The sequence below is a fragment of the Megalops cyprinoides genome, chromosome 1 (genome assembly GCF_013368585.1).
Source record: "Megalops cyprinoides isolate fMegCyp1 chromosome 1, fMegCyp1.pri, whole genome shotgun sequence".
NCBI classification, from domain to species: domain Eukaryota; kingdom Metazoa; phylum Chordata; class Actinopteri; order Elopiformes; family Megalopidae; genus Megalops; species Megalops cyprinoides.
In genome coordinates this window covers 70690160-70715072 of record NC_050583.1, presented here as the reverse complement: position 1 = coordinate 70715072, position 24913 = coordinate 70690160, and the positions used below count along the sequence as shown (strand labels likewise).

At 40.1% G+C, this 24913-nt stretch overlaps 1 protein-coding gene across 1 annotated transcript; it reads left to right on the top strand.

Moving 5' to 3' along the window:
• Nucleotides 1-97: 97 nt before the first annotated feature.
• On the top strand, nt 98-24800 carry LOC118772590 (CDGSH iron-sulfur domain-containing protein 3, mitochondrial-like). Its single transcript, XM_036521103.1, has 3 exons — nt 98-247; nt 13752-13868; nt 23989-24800. The coding sequence occupies exons 1-3, from the start codon at nt 155-157 to the stop codon at nt 24172-24174; spliced, it is 396 nt and encodes a 131-aa protein (XP_036376996.1). The 5' UTR covers nt 98-154; the 3' UTR covers nt 24175-24800.
• Nucleotides 24801-24913: the final 113 nt, after the last annotated feature.

Sequence of the window (24913 nt, the reverse complement as noted above, 5' to 3'; positions counted from 1 at the left end):
GTCAATCGCGCCACAGAATATGTGATTACCGTCTCGTAATAATCGTCTCTGCTAGCTCTCGTTTATGCACGTGACGCAGTTAAACGTCACACCATACTGGACTCCTCCGCTTGTTGTCAGCGGAGCGCTCAACCTTAGCTTTCTAACCAAAAGTATGAACGCGATGATAGCCAGTACGGTGACGCTACAAAAAGTGAATACAACCACATTCAACCAACACAGAGTCCGAGTTATTGCCGTATTAAAGGTAAGGACTGTAGCCACCTATCAGTGAGTTGGTGGACCCAAAGTGTGCTGGAACGTTGCAGGGAAGACGACCGCCTCTATCATATCCCGCCCTGTGACAGAGTTAGCTACGTAGTCTAGCAAGGTAACGTAGTTTTGACTCATAGTTCTCGACTATGGATGCAGTGTAATCGAACGTTTCACCTCGGTAGATATAGCCGATGTCATCTTTAATTGACAACCTAGCTACTCTGATTTATTTGGTCTTATCTAGCTTGTCAGCTTAGTTTGCTTTTGGAGTCACGTGAGTTCGTTCAATGACGAGCTAGCTAGCTAACAAATAATTAACTATCTACAAGCTAGCATTACTTTAACTAGTTAACTTAGCTGGCCAGATACCTGGCTAGGGAATATGTGGCATTGGTTATGCTAAATTTAGTGGTTATCTAAATTATTGTAGCGAAAGGAGGAAGGCCATTTAGGAAAACCGGCTTGCAAGCTCCTTTTTTGGGGGTGGTTAGGTCACAGGTTAATACTAACAGTCTAATATTGAGAATTAGTTTTAGGCAAACCATTTACGAAAGACGCGGAGGTTAGCGACAATGCTAGCTTCAACTGGCTGACATTCAAGAACAGCAATCGCCATATCCAATGTCACGGGGGAACGTGAGGAACGTCACGATTTAGAAAATAAATACATAAATAAAGATAGCTAGCTAACTTACAGATGTGGCTAATTGTAGTGAAAATCTAACATACTAATATATCTTTGTTTTTAAAGGACGTTTGTGATGCTAGTTCTGAAAAGCTAGCAAATGTACTTGTAAAGAAGAAATTAATGGATGAACTTGATATGAAATCAATGGTGGTGAGTGAAACGGATCAATCAGATATGGATGCTAGCGTGATCAGACCGTTTTTAGGCTTAGCCAGAGGTTGGTATGCTTGCTGAATACACGAAGAAAGTATCTTTAAGCAGGCATAATGTAATCAATTAAACTCGACATGTTCATGCAGGAGAAAATTAAAATTAGAGTCAGTAGTGAAACCTGGCCTTTGCCTAGGGGTTGAAGCGTGACCTTCTGATTTTACTGATATTGGAAAATATATGTGTGATTTGGACATTAAAACGTTCACATGAAGCAATTTCGTATAGCATAAAGTTGATTTTTTTTTTTTTTTTTTTTTTTTTTACAGAAAACAAATCTATGGTTTCATGCACTATATATATCTACCAGCCAGCTTATACCTTGCCAACTATTGCAACTTTGTCATGTTGTGCTTCTAATATTGTTAACTCCTTGTGTGGCTTTTTGCTTGTTGTACACTGCCTCCCTTGTAAGTGGCTTTGGATAAAAACGTCTGCAAAATGAATAAAAGAAAGTGTAAAAACAGTTGTACTTAGTTGGAAACCTCGTTAGGTGCGAGTCCAGACTACGTCGGTTAAACCTTTCTCGTTGAAAGTAATCTTTTATTGAAAATGTCTTGCTGGATAACTGTAATACACAACTAACTAGCGGGCAGTATTAACTAGCTGTGTTAAGTCATAATAAGGAGCTAGTCATAAAACTCGGTGGCTCGTTACACCAGTATCTTTCTGAAATTCAGTCCACTTCAATCAACCCAAAATTACATTATTTCATCTTGAAAACATTAACAGAGGGAGCAGCAGAAAAAACTGTCGCAGTCGATTCTGAGTCGCGCTACGCGGTGGTTGAGAAACACGGGAGGGTTTTCTGGCTAAGGAGGACCAGGCGCGTAACCCCGTAAGGAACTCTGAAAAGCCGCTCTGAAAAATAGCGCTTTATAGCAACCTGGCACCAGGCGCTCGATTTAGTCCACTTCCATACAGGTCTCCAGTTATTGTTATTATTATTTTAATACACTAGAGGGTTGTGCGTTATTGCGAGTATTGGCACAACGGTGACACGGTTGCTAGGTATGAGGCCACTCCACTCACATACCCGGACATTGTAAATTGGCTCGTTTTTGGACTGAGTGCATACACTTTGCGTGAGTTTAAAAGTTATAAATCCCTAGTAGCTCATGAAGTTTTGCAGTGGCTGGGTGTAAGATCTGCTAATTCAAATTGAGAGCAGAGTCATACTCGCAAAGGTAAAGTGGCACTCTTTTTGGCCCAATTATTAAAACAAACAAAATACAAAACATTCAGCAATGTGATTCTTTTATTGAGTCATAGGCAGTGGTTCTGATCAGTCGCATTATTAATAAAAAAAGATTTGCTATAATCTTGGACCTCCGTCTTACAGCAGCTACCCACGCCATCTGGCGTCTTCTCGTCACCTCCTCAACCTGCTTCCCTTAATGTTTTTTCCACATAGGGAACGATAGTGTGACCTACTACGGCAGTTCTTGATGCAGCAGCACTGACCTACCATGGCGACATTTTTCAGAATCAAGAATCAAGAAAATCAAAACACAGCCTCCAACTCACAAACAGAAAGGCAGCGGTATCCTCACAAGATGGCGCATAAACAAAATTTAATATGGCGTGACGTCAACTTCGCATTCTCTGTTATGAACAACTCACAACACGTGACAACCTTTTGCTATAAAGTAGCAAGTTTTTCGAGTAATGATAGTTGTTGAGTCCCGTCCTATTGCAGGGTCATCACAACATACCTGCTATTTCATCGATAGCAGTTATCTAAAGGCACAGGTGACTGAGCTAGCTATGTTACTTCTCATTTTTATACAAACTGATTTGCACAATAACATTAAAAGTACAGTTTTGAAGTCCGAGTCAAGGTCCTAGCCATGTTGCTTCAGTGTTTTGCCTTTTCGAGGGAAGGTTTCCTGTATGAAGAGAGCTCTGTCTTGTGGCGACTGGGTGACATGAACTCCCAGGGAGCGATGTGCCCTCATCTTTCCATACACAGATGTTTTTAGCTGACATTTGTAAAACACTGAAACAATGACTTTCATAATGTCATTCGGTGACAGTGTAGCATATAGTATTGAAGGAGTAGGACTCGTAACCGAAAGGTTGTCAGTTCGATTCCCTACGGGGGCACTGCTGCTGCACCCTTGGTCAAGGTACTTTACCCACAATTGCCTCAGTAAATATTCAGCTGTATAAATGGGTAACATTGTAAAAACATATAATTGATGTAAGTTGCTCTGGATAAGAGCGTCTGCCAAATGCCAATAAGGTAATGTAATGTTAGCTAGCTAACAGTGAAACATTAGCAGACCCAAACAAGTAACCCATCTAAAATCTCTATGCTAGTTGGGAAATGCAGAGATGCAGAATCACGATTGCACACCCACTACCATGAAAGTCCTGAGGCTACAGAAGGTAATTTATTGGTCTACATATCTCCTTGAAGCAAAAGTGAGCTTTAAAGTCATGGTCAGTAGCTACAGGAATTCTTTTAAGCACTGATTCTTCACATTCAGAAACGTGGTTAGCTGTGGTCGACAAAGGTAAAGTGTATTGCCAGGTAGCCAGGGATGTTCACAGTGAATGCTAATTGTGGTTAGGGAAGTAGATAACTGTGATGATAAATGGGTAGAATTGCTCTGTTTCAGCTACAGCGAGGTAACTATAACAGTCATCTTTACTTTGCATCTCAGTGAATGACAGTTTGTTATGGATTGCTGATTAATACGTAGAATGAGTGGGAAAATTTCAATAGCAGCACTTCAATAGCAGCACAACTGGAATGATAGTTAACCAATCAGATTGTTAGGCTGTTTTATAATGCTATGGTTGATCAAAGGGCCATGGGCACAAAAAACATGGATTTTGTGAAAATGTTAAATGAAACTGAAACGCTAGGTTTTCTCTGAATCGCTGGTTGTCCGAACAGGCAACTGTTAATGTTGAGCCTGAGCGTTAAACGTTTTTCAGTGTCTCCATTTTAACTGGTACTGTGGTGCCTCTTCTGTGTGCGTTAATCTTCATCTTATGCCAGAGGGTACTTAAGGTATAACTACATTACTTTAGAAATTTGGAAACATAACAAGGAGATGAGGAAGATAGGCAAGAGAAAAGCAGGTACCTTATAGAAGATGAAAGCTAACATTTAAAACTAAATAAATGAACAAATGAATAAATAAATGCATAAATAAATGTTGAGAATAAATACATGATGTTCTTTTATTTTTACATGTATTTATTTTTGTATTTCTGCATCAAGTATATTACCTAACATGATTCTATAACACTATTGGTCAGTTGTGTATGGGTATACACACTAGACATAAGCAACCAAAACGCTGATTAACTCTGCTACTTGTAGCTCTTATGGTTGTTCTGAACCTGCTCTCCCAATTGCTATGGGATGTGGCAGACCAACTTCATAACTGTAAGGTCCTTCTGTCCATGCCTCTCAGCTTGGTAAAATCACCAGTAGTGTTACTAAAATCATGCAGCAACTCTTTGGCTCGCAAAGTACTGTGGGTGCTCAATAGTAGGTGCTTGTGTAGAGGTAGTTGGATAGTTAGCCAGCATGTCTTGACTTTGCCTGGCAACATGAATGACCGGAACAGTGGTATTTTAAAAATATCACAATAACACAACATTCTGAGAGCCACAATAGGTTTTTACCTGTAAGAAACCCAAAAAAGAAACCAAGATGGTAGTTGCTTTGAATACAAAGTCAAATATTTGTTGATTTAAATTTTACATTGGCATTTAATGTATTGACATTTAGTAGACACTCTTATCCAGAGCAGCTTACATCAGTTACAGTTTTTTACAATGTTATCCATTTATACAGCTGGATATATACTGAGACATTTGTGGGTTAACTACTTTGCCCAAGGGTACAACAGCAGTGCCCCAGTGGGGAATCAAACCAGCACCCTTTTGATTACAAGTTCTGCTCCTTAACCCACAGCCAGACTTCACATTATTTTGAGAAATTATTTTAGAAATGCCCATGCATGTCCTGCTTAGCTTATATTGAATAATGATCATATAAAAAAAGTTAAACTGCTTGCCGGCCTCCCTCCCATGACCTGGAGAAAGATAGCTGCATACTGCTTGAGTTCATTTGTCACTCAAAATCAGTGAGCTGTTAGTAAGTTGAATAAGACAAGTTGCATGCCAGTTATTGCTATATCCATGAGATACAGGCTAGTATAAAATGATATAATGGCTAATGTTACTGATGTTTGTGATTATGCACTTCATGTACTAGTTGTATGTTAAAATGGTTCTTTGAGTATGAGAAAACAGTAAGTTAGCCAAAATATTACCAGAACATTTTGGAAAAGATGGCCTACGCATTCTGACAAATTTAAATTAAAATCTCCATAGTATAAGTGAATAATGGACATGCAGCCAGTTTTTCTGATATTGTTGTTAGGTTAAATTAGGCTATATTATAGCTTATTTTAAAAGTCTGGTAATAAGCTATTTTGTAGGACTACTAAGTTCAGACCCACAGGGGGCAGCCATGCAACTCCAGAGCTCAAATGAGTAAATAACTAAATATATGATCTGTATTTATTTATTTTTTTTGTGTTTAGGGGAACACCCCCCCAATAAGTCCACATACATTATAAGGCCACATGCACTTTTGTTTTTACAATTGTCTGAAATAATGAACGGATATCTTCTTGATGTGTTACTTTTTGTTTAGAGCCAATGAATTGATTCTGTCTTAAGATATGTGTACCCTTGTGCTGGGACTGTGCTGCAGTCATGGTGAAGCAGGCATGAAATCTTTGTTCAGGGCCACTGGCTACTGGGTCAGTGATGAATTAGGATTTTGAAAGGGCTATCTGAAAACTAAAACAATGTAGAATGTTTTTTTAGAATAGCTCAAATATGCGAAAAGTTGTGCACACAATAATTTTGATAAAAACATGAAATTAAATTAGTTTTTTTTTTCTTTTTCCAAGATGACCTGTCCTTGCCCTTAAAAAAATGTCATGTGGTGCAATTGTATTTAAAATAATATTTCTCATTAACATGCATAATATTTTAACAAGGTATTAGTAGTACAGCGAGGTGTTCTGAAAAGAAATTTGCACTTTACCTTCTAACAGCAGACTCTCCGGTGTTTGTGAAATTTAGAGATCCATTTTTTCTCTAAAACCCATGAAAATTGCTGAAAAAAGTATAACAAAAGGATCCACTTTAGCATACTGTATCAGTGACTAATATTTCAGATACAGCCATTGAATATCTAATTTTGAATTTAGTATTTTTACTGCCATAATTGGTTACGCCACATGATAGATGGTCGCACCAAATGATAAGACTGCATGAGGTTAAATATCTACTCAAAAAAGACCAATCAATCAATTCCATGAAACAAACAGAATAAAGTACTTTTATTACTTAATGAAATCCCCCTAAACATAAACAACTCAGGGAAAACAACTCAAATTCTCTTCAGAAACATTTTATAACAGTTCAGTGGACATCGTGTATTTCATTCAATTGTAATTCATCTGAAGTATTTCATCAAAAGAAAATCACAACCATTTGCTAAGAACTATAATTCATATTATGAGTGTTAAGTTGAAGGGAGGGTAATAGTGAGGCAATGAGGGGCATTCCTCTAACCCCAGGCATTTGTGAACTTTGCCCAGTCTGGGCTGGTCAACTTAGAGAAGCGTTGGCCTGCCGGCTCGGGTTCGTTTGTGGCCAAAGAAACAGATTCTTGTCACCTGACTGTCGCATGCAGCTAACCTGTGTTTCCTCTCCAACAATCTTAAGGACCTGACCTACATATGGAAGCTCATCATAGATGACGATCACAAACTTGCCCTGAAGATCTTGTAGACTGGATTGATCATTTGGTGGCACAGGAGAGCCAAGAGGGATTCTCACTGTGGTTTCCTGTGTTTGCAGGTCTACCATTACTGGCTTATAACAAGGGCATGACTGACTTTCTGAGCGGTTGCAGAAGCATGACACTTCCCTGTGACTAATTTATGCAGGTTGTGTAGATAAAACCTGGTGTATCTTTAAAGTACCCTTCACAGCCACCAAATTGCCAGGAGACAACTCATCATATTTTCCGCTCACCCAATATTGGGTAATGCTTGATCCAGTCTTTTGGTTGAGCATCTCATAGAGATCCATTGGAGTCTGAAGCTCACTTCCTCATTGAATGTAGAGATCAGCCTCTCTCTTTATTGCCCCATCTATGCCATCTGGAACTGGCAAACTGCTTTCCGCAAATGGCGGTGTAAGGTCTAAAACGACATTTGCCATCTTTTTCCTCTCCCTATGACTCCTGGATACAGCCCTCCATTTCTCTCTCTGTTTCTTCCTCTCTCTCTGGTAAAGCTCACTCGACTTGACATACTGAATCCTTCCCTGCTGTTTTCTTCTCGGGTGGCTAAAACAGTGGTGTATAATGTCATTACATAAAATTGAATATGGTACATAGTCAGCTGCATTTCATGTTGATGAACAACAGAGAGATAAATGTTATAGTTGCAAAAAATTTAAATGAAACCTAAACACACAACTAATTACAGACAATGGCAGCAGTTAAAAAGGTGATTATTTTCCCAATTTTAAAGAGTCTTACTTATTTACGCGTCTCCAGTGGTCCTTGGCGTGGTGCTGTATGATGTCACTTCCTTGAACGCTTTTCAAAATTAATGTCGCAAAATGGCCTTTTGTTGTCGGTCGCACCATATGATATTTCATAAAACAATCACCATCAGGCAACATTTTTTCATGTATTATGATGGCAATAAAAATGAAAATGCATTTTTGGAGTTTTGCCCAGCAGTACACAACAGTTAAGAAATTATGCCAAATAGGCCAATATAAAAGTTCAAAAACGTTTTGAGTGATTTCAAACAGGCTTTCAAAATAGAAGTTACGGCTGGATGGTCATACCTCATCATATTTTGACACTTTAAATGGGGAAAAAAATTACCAGTACCTAAAAAGTGTGGAAAAGTCAAAGTAGTTACATAAATTACATTTTAAAAAGGAAACAATAGAGATGGACAGAAAAGGGTGTCACGTCATTGACCCTACTACATTTTTCAATATTTTGCTGGACAGGATTGTGTAATAATAATTGTAAAACTAAGAGATTAATGTGATTAAGATGTTAAGCAGGAATCTCCTCCCTGTAGGAGCTTACATCACAGTTCCTTGAAAAACTGTTATGCATGAAGATATATGTATGTATCTGTCAAGGTGCAGGCACGGACTCAGACACAGACCAGGCGAGTACGGGTTTCAAGGGCTTTTATTCGGAATCGCTGGGCAAGCTCAAGGTGGCAGAACAGGCAAAGTCAAAACCGGGAAGGCAGTCCAAAACGGGCACAAACCGGGAGCAGGGATCAGGGATGGGAATAGGCTGGATCGGAACCAGGTGGGTCGGCAGATCAGGCAACCAAGGCTGGAGCGGCAGGCAGAGACAACACGGATACAGCAACACAAAATGGCAGTCGGGTACGTAACAGAAAAACGCTGGAACGAACTAGCAACAAGACAGACAAGCAGGGTAGAAATAGGGCTGGGCTGATGAGGCAATGGGATACAGGTGAGCAGGCAGGCAGGTTGAAGCGATCAGGAAACCAGGTGTGCAGGGACAGGGCGGAGAGCGGGGCAGGGCTGGAACACATGGGAGCAGTAAACAAAAGCACATGGACCACATTGACAGACAGGGAGAACACAAAAACAACAGCTAGGGGGCTGGAGTATTGACAGTATCCTCTGCCAAAGGAGACAATTTCTTGCTTCCTTCTTATGTCTCCTACAGAACTGGAATAGACTTTAGGGGGTGACCAGTTAATAATCTCTGGGTCATGGAGGATTTGGGAATGTAGGAATTGAAGAGAGGACACAGCTTGGCACTTTTGGAATCTAGCATTAATTCATAGGATGTGACCAATCCGAATTTTTGCACTCTTGCCCTAAGCACTTCCTCTCAAAATGGCAATGAGTCACACTCTAAGGGATCCCAGGCTGCATACTTCATGTGACATCACAAAGTCCATACTTCATGTGACATCACAAAGTACTAACTGAGGGGGGCAACAGTCCTACTTGAGAATGAATTTGAGACACACCCCAGGGACCTTTTTTGTCCACCAAACAGGGCAGCTGGTAGATGAAACATTCACCAGCTAAAAACTACAAGAATTGCCCAGAGCTGTTGTGCAACTGTTTTATATTTCAGTTTCTGTAAATTCATATTAACAGTTCAGGTAATGAAACATTTAATTCAAAATGTCCACTTCTGGTTGAACTTCTTCATCAGACAGCTTGTCATTAAACAGTACATTAAAGACAACCAGACAAGTTAGGGTATTAAAGTGGATCAACCCTCCATGAGATTCTTGCATTACACCTGATATGGCCTACTTTTTATTCCTGTATGTGTTCTGTGGTGCTATGCCTTTCTTTTCATCCAGTCTTCAAAGATTCAAAGATTATTGTATTAGTTATCAATTTTAATTTAAACCCATTGATAATTCATATTAATATTTCTTTATGTGGTAGTTTAGCAAGCTTTTAATAACCAACAAACTGAAAAATGCACTTGAAAATGTATTCATTTGCATTTACAAGCAAAACGTTGCAGAACAAATCAAACTACATCGTAACTGGATCCTGCAAGGTGCACGTCTGTGTGGTACTTTTAGCAACATTGTATGTTATTAGCTAAAAGACAGAAAGCCAAAGTTACAGGTAAAGCTAAGAGCTAAAACACAGTAGTGTTTGCTACTACTCCTAACTAGGTGGCTAACAAACCAGGCAGATGTTATCTGAATACTTCCACTCACATACCAAGTACACTTCTCAAGAATACTGTGCTGATCCTTCATTTACTTGCCACGTTGCTCCTCATCAGGTTTAAGCTTCTTACGGAGCCTGGAGTCCAGAATGTCCCCACATTTTTCAGTCTATAGACAGTAGAGCCAGCTATAAAAATAAGGAATGTCACTGACATGGTAACAGGTAGCTAGCTACCTCTCATACTAAAAAGCTAAATCTTCCAGCTGTAGGATAATTTGTGATGTGCCATCACACATATTTCATACATATTTCATACATGTCATTACATAGCATAGGCCTATGTAGCGGACAACAAGAAACTATTGACATGACCAAAATGAGATTTCACAGAGAGAGGGGTGCTGCCAAGACGTCTGTGCCTTGTGTGTGTGTGTGTGTGTGTAATATATATATATATATATATATATTTTTTAAGGGGTGGACGGTATAAACGGTATAGAAAGTATACCGGTATGAATTTGCCCAACGGTATGGATTTTGACTATACCGTGCTGACTGGTAGAGCCCTCACAGATCTAGGTGTAACTTCATCAAAAAGATGCAATACACATCTCGATACACTGTTAACGATCTGATACATTAAAGATACATAAAATGCGATACGGTGTGATTCATCCCTATCGCGATGCAGTACGTTTTGACATGATTTCGACACAATGCGATTCAACGTGAGACGATATATATGAAGTATATGCTGCTATGTAATTCAACATGGTACAGAGAGTCTGATTTTATTTCTTTGGTTAGTCGTGCTGCCTGTGTACTTTATAGCGGCACGGTATATTTTGCAAATTGCATGCATCTTGTCAAAGTGTCTGAAAAAAAAAAAACCTGAAGTGTCACCAAACATTTGATTTGTAGCAATTCGTGTAGCTCTTCCTCCTCCATGATAATCTGTGACTCGCCCGAACAGGCCTCCAACTCACACAAGACTTGGCTGAGAGACTTGACGAGAATTGGCCACTGACAGCAGTGGAGATGAGAGAGCGTGCTTGAGAAACAGTTTAGAGAGGAGGAATCAACCTAAACATAAAATTATTGATCACAGATTATTGGTCATATTTCTAAATAATAAAGGCATAGGACCTTGACTAATAATTACATATAAATAAATCGGATTTTACTGATGAAAAGATGTTAGAAATGATTCATCCCAAATTGTATCAGGTGCACACTTTTTTATGCCGGCGCATGCACCGTGGCCTCTCTGGAATCCAATTGACGGAAATCTGTCGTAGCGACAGAGAACTTTAATTCATGCAGTCAGTTTTTATTTTCACTTTGTGTTGCTTGATTTTATTGTATTTCATGAAAAAGTGTTCATCAGAGAGGAAAGTTACTTGAGAAAAGGTTTTGTATTTTTTCTACTTAGTATTGCAGTTTTGCAGAATAAATGTTCTTAAAATACCTCTGTAGTATGTGAAATATGTCCTAGTAATACAATTAAGAGTACAGTAATAGCTGCCATGAAATTGCCATACCAGTGGTTTACCCCTTCAGAAGCATGTATATTGAAATTTTAAGAAAAACAAATATGCTGTGATATATACCGTTACTGTCCATGCTTCAAATTATACCGTGATTTAAATTTTAGGCCCTACCGCCCAGCCCTAACAGGGTTTCCATTATCCGGTAATTACCGATTTTGGCCTGGTAAAATTTATAAAAAAATCGATAAATTAAAAACTTGCCGGTCAAAATGTCGGGGTCATTCATATGTTCCCAGGGTCCTATGTTCTCCAGCTCTATATAGCACATAATGGGAACCTGAAAAAGCTCTGTATTTGCTTAATATGGCATGGATAGTGCTTCCAAGGGCCCAAATGGAGGTTCAGGTTAGGGTTAGCTTTAGCATTAGTTTTAGGGTTAGCATTATCTTTAGCTTTTCAGTTAGCATTAGCATTAATGTCAGATTTAGCCTTGAAATTTGGGTGAGAGTCAGAGTTCGGGTTAGGATTGTATTAGCATTAGGGTTAGCATTAGCATGTGGGTAGGTGTTAGCATTAGCATTTCGGTTACTATTAACATCAGCATCAGATGCAAGGATAGCATTAGCTGGTGTGTTAACAAAATATTGAACTGGGGAAAATAGGACCCTGGGAACATAGGACCCTGGCAACATAGATGCGTTCCCCAAAGTATCCGGTAATAATGCTCATACAAAACGTAGCTATAACAAAGGCTATCCCTAAACAGGACATTTGTGTTTTGCCAGCAAAACACCCTATTAACAGCTTACAGTACTTTTTTCCCTCAAAAGGGTGCGCTCTTTTATTGCACGATACTTGCTACTAGGCCAGCAGAGAGGGGCTTCTCTGTGCAGAATCGAATTAAGACAGCGCTGCAAAGTTCTCTGGAGGAGAGAGTGACGCGGCTTATGCGCGGTGACAGAGGGCTCTGTCCCAGGCTGGGAGCGGCATTCATGCCCCACACCAGCCTGACCAAATAGGTATACAGTGCTTGTTTGTTTGTGCTCAGATACGTGTACATCTCTCATACATTCCACTACCACACCCATTTTGCTAAAACAGCACGTTACCTTTGGGGGTGCACACCCGGAGCAAGCAGCAGGCTACCCGGTTACATACACACAAACATCTCCAATCCAAATTCACTATCCAACAGTTTAAAACACTAGCTAGCATCACAAACACACACAACTATGCATAGATGTTTGTTATCGTCTTTATTGAACTTATTGTTGATTAGAGCGCTCTTTTTGTATTCCATCTTGTTAGTTGTCGCCATCTCTCTATGTTCGTTTGTTTGTTTGAATGGGCCGCAAGAGCGTAACACTTCCGGAGCAGGGGAGGAAAGACCAAACAGAGGTGCAGTAACTCGGGGTATCTTATCTGTGCCTCACCCGAATTGCCGTGGTGCGACATGGGAACAGGCCACACCATCGGCAAATGGGTTTCAGAGGGAAATGTCAAGAATTGTGGCATCTACGGGGAAATGTACCATAATGATTGCATCAATGTGCAGAGTGAATATGTATTTGAGATTGCGTCTGTTTGTCTGAGTTATTGTGAACCTTAGTAATGGTGTAGATTTCCAGAGAGCAGCTGGTATGCTCCAGGGGGAGGGGCTTATTGTTGAAAAGGGGGGTTCAGTTGTTGTGTGGAAGAGGGAGTAGAGAGAGTAAGTATTGTCGCTGTGAGATTTGAGAGTAGTTGTGGTTGGTTCTTTTCTTTCTTTTTTTTTCTTTTTGGTGTGATTTTTGTTTTTGTACTATTTCTAAATATTTATTGCAGTGTATATATGTTACAATTTGACAGCAACCTGCACCCCTTTACCGCCTATCTTAGACCACATGCGCATTGCCAGCCACAAAGACATATTGGACACGTTTGATTTCAAGTCGGCAGCAGAGGACCTTGCTGCAATGAAAAAAGCGAGAAAATAAAATGTTACCTGGTAGCCTATAGGCTACATTTGATGCCATGTAGGCCTAGCCTTTTTTTAAACAGGCTACAGATGTTACAGGTTACAGATGTTTCATAATAGCCTACATTTTACCGGTTTTGCTTAATCGTTACTGTTCATTAAATAGTCAAACTGATTTGAGGTTGTTGTCATTCTTTCGTCAACCTAGGTGTACATTATATTTGCGTTTGTAGCATAGACTGTTATTGAAACATGACTGGTAAGTTTCAAATTTGTCCAGTAAAATAAATTCTTTCCAGACACCGGACTGGCAAGAAAAAATCCTAGCAGAAACTCTGGTATATATATTAGGGTGTGATGTTAACCATCTCTTTATTTTGCGCAGGCCTGTCTCTTGACACAAACCACAGAGCCCCTGGTGGCAAGCAAGCAGCCTTTCAAGGTGCAGCTGAAGGCTGGCAAGCGGTATTCCTGGTGTGCCTGTGGACATAGCAAGAAACAGGTGAGGACATTAAACTCCTAAGCTTTGCATATGACACACTCAAGCATTGCTTCTGGGGGTTACCTGTCCCAACAACTGGATCAACTAAGTTTTAGTTTCAATAATTTGTGTAAGAGATAGAATCAAGAGCAGTTCTTGGCTCGAATCTGTATACAGTGGCCCTTAGATGTGCCAGGGACACAGTTGTGATTGTACTACATTGGCTGCCACTAGAAATGACGTTGTATGTATTGGCTGAAAATTAGCAAACGATACACTGCATGTCTGCATTCCTGTAAGGGGGCATCTGTGAATACAGGGCCATTTTCTGTCTCAAGAAAATCGTTAAATAACCTTTATAGCAAAGCATACAGAGAATAAATTAGTTAAAATTTCATGTTGTCATGATAATGATGTTGGAGGAGATTTAAGTGTAATTGGTGTAATTAGCTTTGTTAATTTGTGGTATTGTAAATAGCTGTTGGCTGTGGGCCTATCTTCTGATCTCCGTTCTCTCCTGTATTCCATTTGCCTTCCTTCAGGACTCCTGCAAGGGAAGAGGGTACTACGGTGAAGCATATTTAATGCAAAATTGGCAAATTCAAATTTGGGTTTATAACAGTGGAAAAACAGTTTGACCTCTTGATATCCACCAGTAGCACCTATAAGGTCCTCAAATAAGCAGTTATCATATCAGAATCATTGAGGGTGGCTGCCACTGAGGACCTGTCAAGTTAATCATGTGCATCTTCACCATCCTCTCTGAAGCTGTCAGTCAGCCATTAGAAAAGTGAATTTCATCTTCACCTATGTCTCTTTCCTCTCCCTCTAATACCTGGTTCTCACAGAAACATGGATTACTGGAGACAGCACCACCACGCCCACTGCCCTTTCCTCTGCACACATTTAACCCATGTGCCTTATCCTTCTGAATGGAGAGTTGGTACACTCTACTCATCTTATCTAATTTGAACTTTTCTGTATGTTGTCTATTATTTTGTGGAGAGATTTGCAAGCTGTTTGCACTGTCTGAAAGTCCTTCAATCAAACCATGACCTTGACATACTGCCACCAACCATCTGTTACTTATCCTACCCAATCCACATTCACCCTGCTTACAAATTCAGAGATCGCCGAACTCCTGATGTCTCACTGGTGGACTGCTTGTTCCTTGGATCCACTTCCCTCTCCTTTTCCACAAAAGATTGTACCTGAGCTTCTGCCATACATTGTGTTAGAGGACAGCAGTGTGGTGTAGTAGTAAGGAATAGCATTCATAACCAAAATCTTGCTGGTTCAATTTCTCCACTAGCACACTGCTGTTGTACCCTTGGGCAAGGTATTTAACACACATTTGTCTCAGTAAATATATATATTTACTGAGACAACTGTGTAAATATATATATATATATATATATATATATATATATATATATATATATATATATATATATATATATATATATATATATATATATATATATGTATTCAGCTGTATAAATGGATAAAATTGTAACCCACTGTTTGTAAATGGCTCTGAATAAGGGCAGTGAATGTAATGTAATGTCAGTGTCACGCTTCTGCTCAGGAAACCAAAACCGGACCCCCACCCCAAAACCTGCCTTCAAACAACAGAATAACCTACATGACCCCAACCAATCTGGCTTTAAGGATGGCCATTCCACTGAAACGGCTCTTCTTTCTGTCACAAATGCCCTTCGTTCTGTAAGGGCCACCTCTGAATCTTCTCTCTTCATTCTCCTAGAACTTTGTAGGAGAAAGTAAATCATCACATTCTTCTGTCCCTCATGGCGCCATTCTCAGCTGGTTTTTGCTTTACCTCTCACAGACCGCCTCAGGTGCCCTGGAGAGGAGCTGTATCAACCCCTCGAATCCTCTTGATAGGAGTCTTTCAGAGTCCTGTCCTTGGCTCCCTTCGTTTCTCCCTGTACACAAGATCACTTTGCTCTGACATTTCTTCCCATCGCTTCTCATGTCACTGTTAGGCTGATGACACCCCACTGTTTCCTCTTTTTCCCCCATCTGACACCCAAGTTTCTTAACACATCTCACCTAGCTGATGTCATACTGCTGACGTTTACACATCATCACATTTGGGAAAAGTGTAGTCCTTGTGCATATTGCTTTGTACTTGTTTTGTACTATGTGTGGCCCTGACACCTGTCCATGTCTGGTTAGTGATTTCCTAATCATGCAACTATTTATGTCATTTTGTTAAATGCATAGTGTAAGTTGCTCTGGATAATAGTGCCTGCTAAATAACAATAATGTAATGTAGTGTTGGTTGTTACTGTTGAGGTTGCAGAAGTCTGGGAATTTTAAAAATGGGGATTTTTCCATGGGAATTTTCTGGAATTTATGGGGATAGGTTTCTTGCACACTGACTGCTTTTTCTCTCCGGGCCATTTTATTCTCTTTAGGATCAGTGAAGGTATACAAGTAACATGTTTCTGTGCTTTAACATGTTAACATGTAGAGAGAATATAATATGGTGTGTATTACCAATGGGCAAGTAAAACAAGGAAGAAATCGGTTTGTGAAAGAATGCTCTAGTTGATTTTGAAGAGAGTTGCGCATATCTTATCTTTACTTGATCTGGGTTGATCTAACAGACACAGGTGATTGTATAGGGATTATGGTATCCCTATACAATAGATTAGCTCATTTGCACAGTGCTTGCTCTACGGCAAATCCCATAAACAAGGAATATATTTCAAACCGCAGGCAGGAGTGTAGCATAGTGGTAAGAGAGAGGTCTTGCCAGTTCAGTTCTCTACTGAGGCACTGCTGCTGTACCCTTGGGCGAGATACTTAACCCACAATAACTCTAGCTGTATAAATGGATAACATGTAGAGCGACTGCCATCATAAGTGTACCCATTCGAGTTGAATGAGCAACAGTGTCAGACCAGGCCAACAACACTCACAGACCAGTGAGTGTGAACATAACACTATTCAAGCCCTACCCTTGTTAACAAGTTAACTTGTGCAACCTTACGGGACAAGGGAAGCCAAATATACTACCATACATCAGTCACTAGATCACAGAATCCAAACCACATCAAAATACTACATGTAAAATAAACAACAAGTACTACGGGTAGCAGGTGTTAGGGGGCAGGGATTGAGATGCGACAGAGATGCCGTCTGAAGAAGTGGGTCTTTAGTCTGCATCAGATGATAGCCAGTGATTTCATTCTACAACTGAGGGACCAGTACAGGCAGGGATTGTGTTTGGGAGAAGTGACCCCATCGATATGGGACAGTCAGTTGACCCATGGTTGAAAAGCATAGTGATGTTGGCAAAACATAGGGTTTGAAGACTAACAATAGGTGTGAGGGGACTGTCCCATTCACTGTCCTGTATGCCAGCACCAAGGTTTTGAACTTGATGCGAGTGATAACAAGCAGCTAACAAAGTGAGGTGAGGAGGGGAGTAACTTGACTACATTTAGGGAAATTGTAGAGAAGTCATGTGGGTGCGCTCTGGATTAGTTGTAGGTGTTCAATGGCAGGAAGACAAGCAAAGAGGCAGTTACAGTAGTCCAGATGTGAGAGGAAATGAGTCTGAACTAGGGGCTGTGTAGAATGCATAGTGAAGTGGGGGCAGTTCCTTCAGATGTTGTACAAAAAGAATCTGCACACCCAAATCACCGCTGCAAGCTGAAAGGAGAAGGACAGGTGACTATCAAGTATTGTGGAGTCTAGGCTGAGGGAGAGATCTTGAAATGGGGAGGACCTGCATGGAATGAAAAGCATCTCATTCTTAGCCAGGTTAAGCTTTAGGTGGTGGTCCACCATCGACTGTGAAATGCCTTTCAGGCAAGCTGAGATGTGTGCAGAAATATGCATGTCAAAAGACATAAAGTGGTATGAAAAGTCATGGAAGAAGATGACAGCTATGAGATTGCATGTAAGGAGAGAAGAGGAGGGGGCTGAGTATACAGCCTTGAGGGACACCTGTAGACAGGCTGTGGAGTCTAGACAACCATCTGTTCCAGAACACCATGAAAGAATATCCATAGAGGTAGGATTGAACCCAAAGGAGAGCGGTGTCAGTGATCATTAACGTAGTGAGGGTAGAAAGAAGTAGAGTGCAGTCCACTGTATCAAAGGCTGCGGAAAGGTCTAGAACACACATGGGCAACATATGGCCTGCGGGCCAGAACCGGCCCGCATACTATTTTAATCCAGCCTGCAACACCTTCGAGGGAAAAACTATGAAAAAAATGCTGCATTCGGCTGTGTTCACACGTAGCGTCTTTTTTGAAGCTGTCAGCGTCTGTCTTACATAATAATCCTATGGAGTAGACCGTGTTTTCAAAAACGTCCGAAGCATTTTTTTTAACGCCCTCACCGGCATTTTTTTCTGCAGCTCATGGTGTTTTTTTCAGTTGAATTAAGTTCATCTTATCAGAAGAAACGCCCTACGTCAAGCGCTTTTTTGACAGCTGACCAATCACAAGCGGAGTAGTGAGACCTGTTGTTTCCCATAACAACCACCAAAAATGGAGAAGGTAGCGGTGAAGTTAATTGTGTTAGTTTCTGAGCACAGTGAACTGTACAACATGACAGTTAAACTGTATCATAACATTCATCATAAAGAGGTCGTCTCGAGTCAAATTGATTGGACGAATCCTAGGAGTTTCTGGTGTTTTTATTTATTGCTTGTCGTTAGCAAAACTAGCCTGTTAGCTAACGTTAGCTCTGCAACAATGTATAGCCAGCTAGATCGCTAACAATGTACGTTATCTACTCAAATGGTGTCTCGCCACTGAAAAAGAGTACCAAAGCCTCACGTAATTACCATGTTTGTAACTGACCCTGAACAAGAGCCAGTTGTCTCCTTGCCATTTTGTATCACGAAAATGTTGCAGTAGCTGTTGTTATGGCAACAAAAGATCTCAGCGCATCTCAACATCCAACATGACGCCAGACTTTGATGGTCTTGCAAAGAGAAGTGACTGCCCCAATTGTTCACATTAGGCTAAAATCCACAAATGACACTGTGTGTGATGAAAAGCTTTTCCTATTCATGTCACCTAGTCATCTCACACAGTTAATAAATCTCACAGTTTTTATAAATCACACCGTTATCTCAGGAGTAAAACGGTCTCAGACAGATCCACAGTTCATCGTGACTCCATAATGAAAGTGTGTTATTGTCAGATCATCTTTGTTCCTTTTGTTTTGTCAGTCTTGTTTTTCACTTTTGGTGGCCACCTGCCTAAAATAGATGGGAGCTAGTTTGGGCTAGGCCCCTTATCTCCAGTGAAAGGCAATCTTAATGCTTCAGCATACCAAGACATTTTGGACAATGCTGTGCTTCCAACTTTGTGGCAACAGTTTGGGGAAGGCCCTTTTCTATTCCAACATGACTGTGCCCCAGTGCACAAAGCAAGGACTATAAAGACATGGTTTGATGAGTTTGGTGTGGAAGAACTTGACTGGCCCTCACAGAGCCCTGACCTCAACCCCATCGAGCACCTTTGGGATGAACTGGAACGGAGATTGCGAGCCAGGCTTTCTCGTCCAACATCAGTGCCTGACCTCATAACTGCTGTACAGAATGAATGGGCACAAATTCCCACAGAAACACTCCAAAATCTTGTGGAAAGCCTTCCAAAAAGAGTGGAAGCTGTTATAGCTACAAAAGGGGGACCAACTCCATATTAAAGTATACATAATTGAATACAATGTCATTACAATGTAATGGTCAGGCGTCCGAATACTTTTGTCCATATAGTGTATTTTGTTGAATATTGTAACTTAAATTTGGAGTGAGGTTTTGGAAAAAAAATTCTTACTATTTTTCAGTTACTAGATTTTGTAATGTACATAGACTTTTTGAGACAAAATGCTAAAGCATTAAGTTTCTTAAATGGAACTGTCCATAAATTGTGTTATATTGACACAATGTATTTCTTCATAATAAATATAAATATAATAAATATTAAATATCTCTAAATATAAATATCCGTAAATATTAAAATTAGATAATTGTAAAACAACTCATGTCCATGTATATAACATAATGTGTTTAAGTGTCTTTTTTCATTCAGTGATGCAGGTCTGTACTGCAGTGGTAAATTAAAGTTTGATAATTGTAAATCAGTCTGCCTCAAGTCCATGTATGTAACATAATGCAATGCGTTTCATCCGCATTTTTATCATTTCTATGTTAAAGAGCTATAGCAGTGGTACATATCAGACAATTAACAAGATGCAGGGTAATGTAAAATTGTTTTATGAAAGTAAATCTTTTTATGGTAACCGCAAAGTACACCAGATTGACATAAAGCCGTAGAAAATGTCACGCCTTTGAGTAGGCTGGCAAATAGGCTACTGTAAAATAATCTGTCATGTATATCAAATTCTTGTCATTTAACATAACAGCAATATGTGTTTCATGTTTCATTTCAATTGTCCAATGTGTGGCCCTCTGCTTACTTTATCAAAGTAAGTATGGCCCTCTGGAAAAAAATGTTGCCCACTCCTGGTCTAGAAGAATCAAGACTGCGGAGTGGGAGGAAGTTCTGGCTGATTGAAGAGCCTCAGTAATGGAGAATAGGACAGTCTCTGTGGAATGACCAGTTTTGAAGCTAGACTGAAAAGGGTCAAGAAGGTTGTTCCGGGAGAGAAAGTAGGATAGTTGTATTCTCACGTGTCCAGCAGTTGAATAACCACTCCCACTGTCACCATTGGACATTTGCAATAGCTAGTTTAGCCTTCTAATTTCATATTTTCTCATCTATTTTATTGAGGACATGTACTTTTTTTATTTATATATGTAATTCAGTATTTCAACATTTTGTCTCAACTCTTTGAAGAGGTCAGTGTGCTTTTGATACAAATGCTTTGCAAAATGTTTATTGTTGCCTCCTTTTGTTTGTACTGTATTATAACTCATTTTGAAAATGGTCTTACAGTTTCTCTCAATTGTTTAGACACAATTCCTGGAACAACTCACCATTTTCTCAAATCTTCACACACAATTTTAAAAACTCACACCCAATGGTACAAAAATCTTAACTTCTGGGTCCCAATGAAACTTTGCCCTCAGACGACACACACAAGCTGTCAAAAACACAGACTACATGACTGTTTGTTACACACTGGAGGGATTCATTCAAAACACTGCTACCAAAATGTTTAGAATAGGTTTTCAGAGAAATAATCTGGAACTTTGTAAAATCACAGCACTGGTTATCCATATAACCCTTTCAGGAACACCCTGGCAAGAGAAATTCAAAACAGTACTGTAATAAATACCTTTTACATCCGTAGATAAGGGAATACTATTGCATATACTGTTTTGGTCAAAAACCTGACCTTTGAAATGTCACACTAACTACGCATGTAAGGAAGAGCCCATGCACAGTAAGATACCCAATTTCCAAAAGCTTTACTGTATTTCCAAATGCAGCGAATGTACAGGTTACTCAGCATCAGCGTTCTCATCATCTCGTCTCAGGTCTGGGTCAGGCCATAATATCTCATCAATGTCACACATTATGTTTGCTCTTACCAGGCAGCGTGGGAAAAATGCCCTTGTGTGCCTTATCCAACCCTGGATAGACTCCACAGACACATCACAACAGGCGTCCACCATTGCCTCCAGGAGGTTTTGCTGTGTGTAGGGGTTGCGGTCATACACACTCTCCACCGCCATGCTGAGAAAAATTCTTCAATCAGATTCAGAAATGGGGAATATGCTGGCAAAAAACAACGGTGAACCTGGGGTGGTCTTTGAACCAGGCACGAACCAGAGCAGCCCGATGGAAACTCACGTTATCCCAAATGACAATATATTGGGCTTGCTCTGGTTGCCCTGGCTCCCCCTCCTGTTGAAGAATGTTATTGTGCAGCTGATCTAGAAATTGAAGGAGTTGTGCCGTGTTGTATGGACCCACTTTGACATGGCAGTGGAGGACGGCACGATTGCTGATGGCTGCACGTAGGGCAAAGGCGTAACTTTGGGTTGAACATTGAGGGGGTTGAGGTCTCCATGAATGTGATTATTTGGGGGAGTTGTATCGGCCAGTTTTGATTATTGGGGGGGTTACAACCCCCCCCGCCCCCCCCCCCGAAATTTACGCCCATGACGTAGGTTGACGTTGCCTCGCCTCTGGCCAGGAACTTGTATGATGGCATGGTGACCAATGATGTTGCGCCCCCTTTTGTGCCATCTTGTAAGGATCCCGCTGCCTTTCTGTTCGTGAGTTGGAGGCTGTGTTTTGATTTTCTGTCGTGATTCTGAAAAACGTCGCCATGGTAGGTCAGTGCTGCTGCATCAAGAACTGCCGTAGTAGGTCACACTGTCGTTTCCTATGTGGAAAAAACATTAAGGGAAGCAGGTTGAGGAGGTGATGAGAAGACACCGGATGGCGTGGGCAGGGCCACATCAAGCCTCCCCAGGGCCCAGGGCTAACACGCCTCCCGGGGTCCTATGTCCACGATGTCCGTGGAAAACTAAAACCCAAGTAGCAAAGCACATTATTTGTATTTATTTAAACCAACATTTCATTTGGGTTGTATTTTGGTGTACAACAAAACCGATGTGTAAACTACGTCCACCAAACGTGTTTATTGACACCAATGGAAGGAACCCAATAAGAAATGTTTCTTATTCCAATAACCGACATGACTGACACGTTTTAAACACAATGTTAAATAATGAACGTATCTGAAACCTATTTCTAACGTTTAACAGTGGTGCTTATGTGGTGTTTATGGTGTGATTTTAGACAGAATACCGACGTGTTAAAAATGTTTCATAAACGTGTTTACCACATGTCATGATTTGGGTTGTCAGAATCGCGGACTGAATCTTCACATTCTCAATTCTGATTGGTGTGTTAACAATTTTGAGGCTTAGTGTTTGCACCTGGATAAATGTGCGGTCTTTGAGCTTAGGTTGTGATGACTTTACTTAATTATATTGAGAGCATGTGTTTGCTGAATGAACATACTGTATATTGCAATGAATGATTTATTTATTTAATGATTTATTGTGAAAGGTTTTGTAGAAATGTGTAGAAACAGGTGAATAGTGTTTATAGTTGTGACAAAAGTGTGTATCTTTTGAGAAATGAGGCAAGGCTATAGGCTTTCTTGCTGAGGGAACCAGTTATAGTGTGTTAGCAACTGGGAAAAACTGTAAATGTGTCTTTTGTTTTACCCAGCTCATTTACTTTATATGCAAAATATTTCCACACAGCACTATGTGTTCTCTTATGCTAAAAGCATGGGCTGTTGAGCTGTTGTGTGCACTCCAGCTTTGTTATTTTTTTTTACGCCCAAGTTCAGGCTCGTTGATGTGCGGTCAGAGGGTTCTTGGTTAAATTGCCCCAAGCCGCAGATCCAGGATCATTTTAAATGGGATTGGTGTTGAGAAATCAGATCCTATTCAGCACTAAAAAGTGAGTTCTGTGTATGGTGTCGCTGTGCAGATATAAAGGGAAGGTGAGTGCACATGAAGTCCAAGCTACTGAGAGAAAACGCATTCAAGAGCTCCAAGCTAGCTCTGTGTTATGAAACCTCTAGCAACTCAATAAGAAAGGTTATAAAATGTTATTAGAATTGACATTTACAACATGTATTATAGGGACCTGTCAACTTAAAGTCAATCACATAATTCCTCAGGAAATAAAATTTCCTAACTGTGCGACTGTAGCACTGAACTAGATGTAACGTGTAGGCTTTCTCTGCAAGAGATTTTTGTGGGTCGTCATTTCATGGAATAATATTGTGTCAAATGCCTTCCCTTTTCAGTCCTACAAAACAGCATTGAAAATATGCAACTAATTAGGAAAAACGCTCTTTCAAAGTGTAGCCATAAATAAATATCAGAAGTCAAAGCAGTTTGTTGAGAACGTTTGTGAACTTGATCTTAACATGGACTAACAACTCTGATTTTCTTATTCTATTGATGGTGGTCAAGATGGGTGGTAATGAAATTTTTTAAATTCATACTGGTATAACAGTATTAAGCATATGACTTACATTACAGTAGAGTATGTAATGTTGAGGCAATACCTGTTTACAATGTTGATCTTGCAAGCTCATTTACAAGTTGGTGTCCCCAAAAGTTGAACCTCTTTCTTTTTTGGTGTCATAGCCTTTCTGTGATGGAACCCACAAGATGTTAGCCAACAAGATCCCCCCATTGCGCTTTGTGCCTGACGAGGACTGCACTGTGTGGCTGTGTGGATGTAAACACTCTGGGAGTGCCCCCTACTGCGACGGCACACATAAGCAGGACTTCATCCAGAAGGCAGAGCTACCAACAGCTCCACAGTCCTAACACAGTGTCCAGCTGAAGCCGAACTCCATTTGAGCTCATTTGATCATGTACACTCAGTCGTCACTGTTATGCAATTGCACCAGTTATGTACTTTGCTATTCCTTGTTTAGAAATAGTGAAATAAAGTTAACCACCTGATTATGTAATGGACTAACAGGTGCCTCATTAACAGTATCTCCAAAGGAAGTTTCTCTCAGGAGCTCTTACTGATGGACTTAAGCCATCAGGGAAATATATTTCTAAGAAAATAACTGTATCAAGGCTTGATTTGACTATTTTAAGGCCTGAAATGTTATTTGATTCATGATATTGATATTCAGTTAAGTGAAAATTGCAGACATTGATCTGGACACAACTGACCAGTGTATCTGTGTACATGTATCATCTATTGCTTTTAATTGGCGGATCTGCCTTACCACACGGCAGTGACTGAGGTGAATATTGTGATGTATTTGAGGTAAATGATTTTCTAGAAATTATTTCTCTGTGCAAAAGAGACCGCATCAGCCAGATGGTGTAATCATTTATAATACTGGTGTTAAGTGATAGTTGTGTACTGTGTACCTTTTTCTCTGAATCCGTATTGATGTCAAAGTTTAAATTGAATTCATTATAAGGAAGTGTCAGGTGGCAAGTGTATTTAAATAAAATGAATGACTTAAATTGATTTGTCACATGTATAGTATATGTATAGTAAATCAAAGATAATTCCAGAGGGGAAACCATTCCAATTTTTACA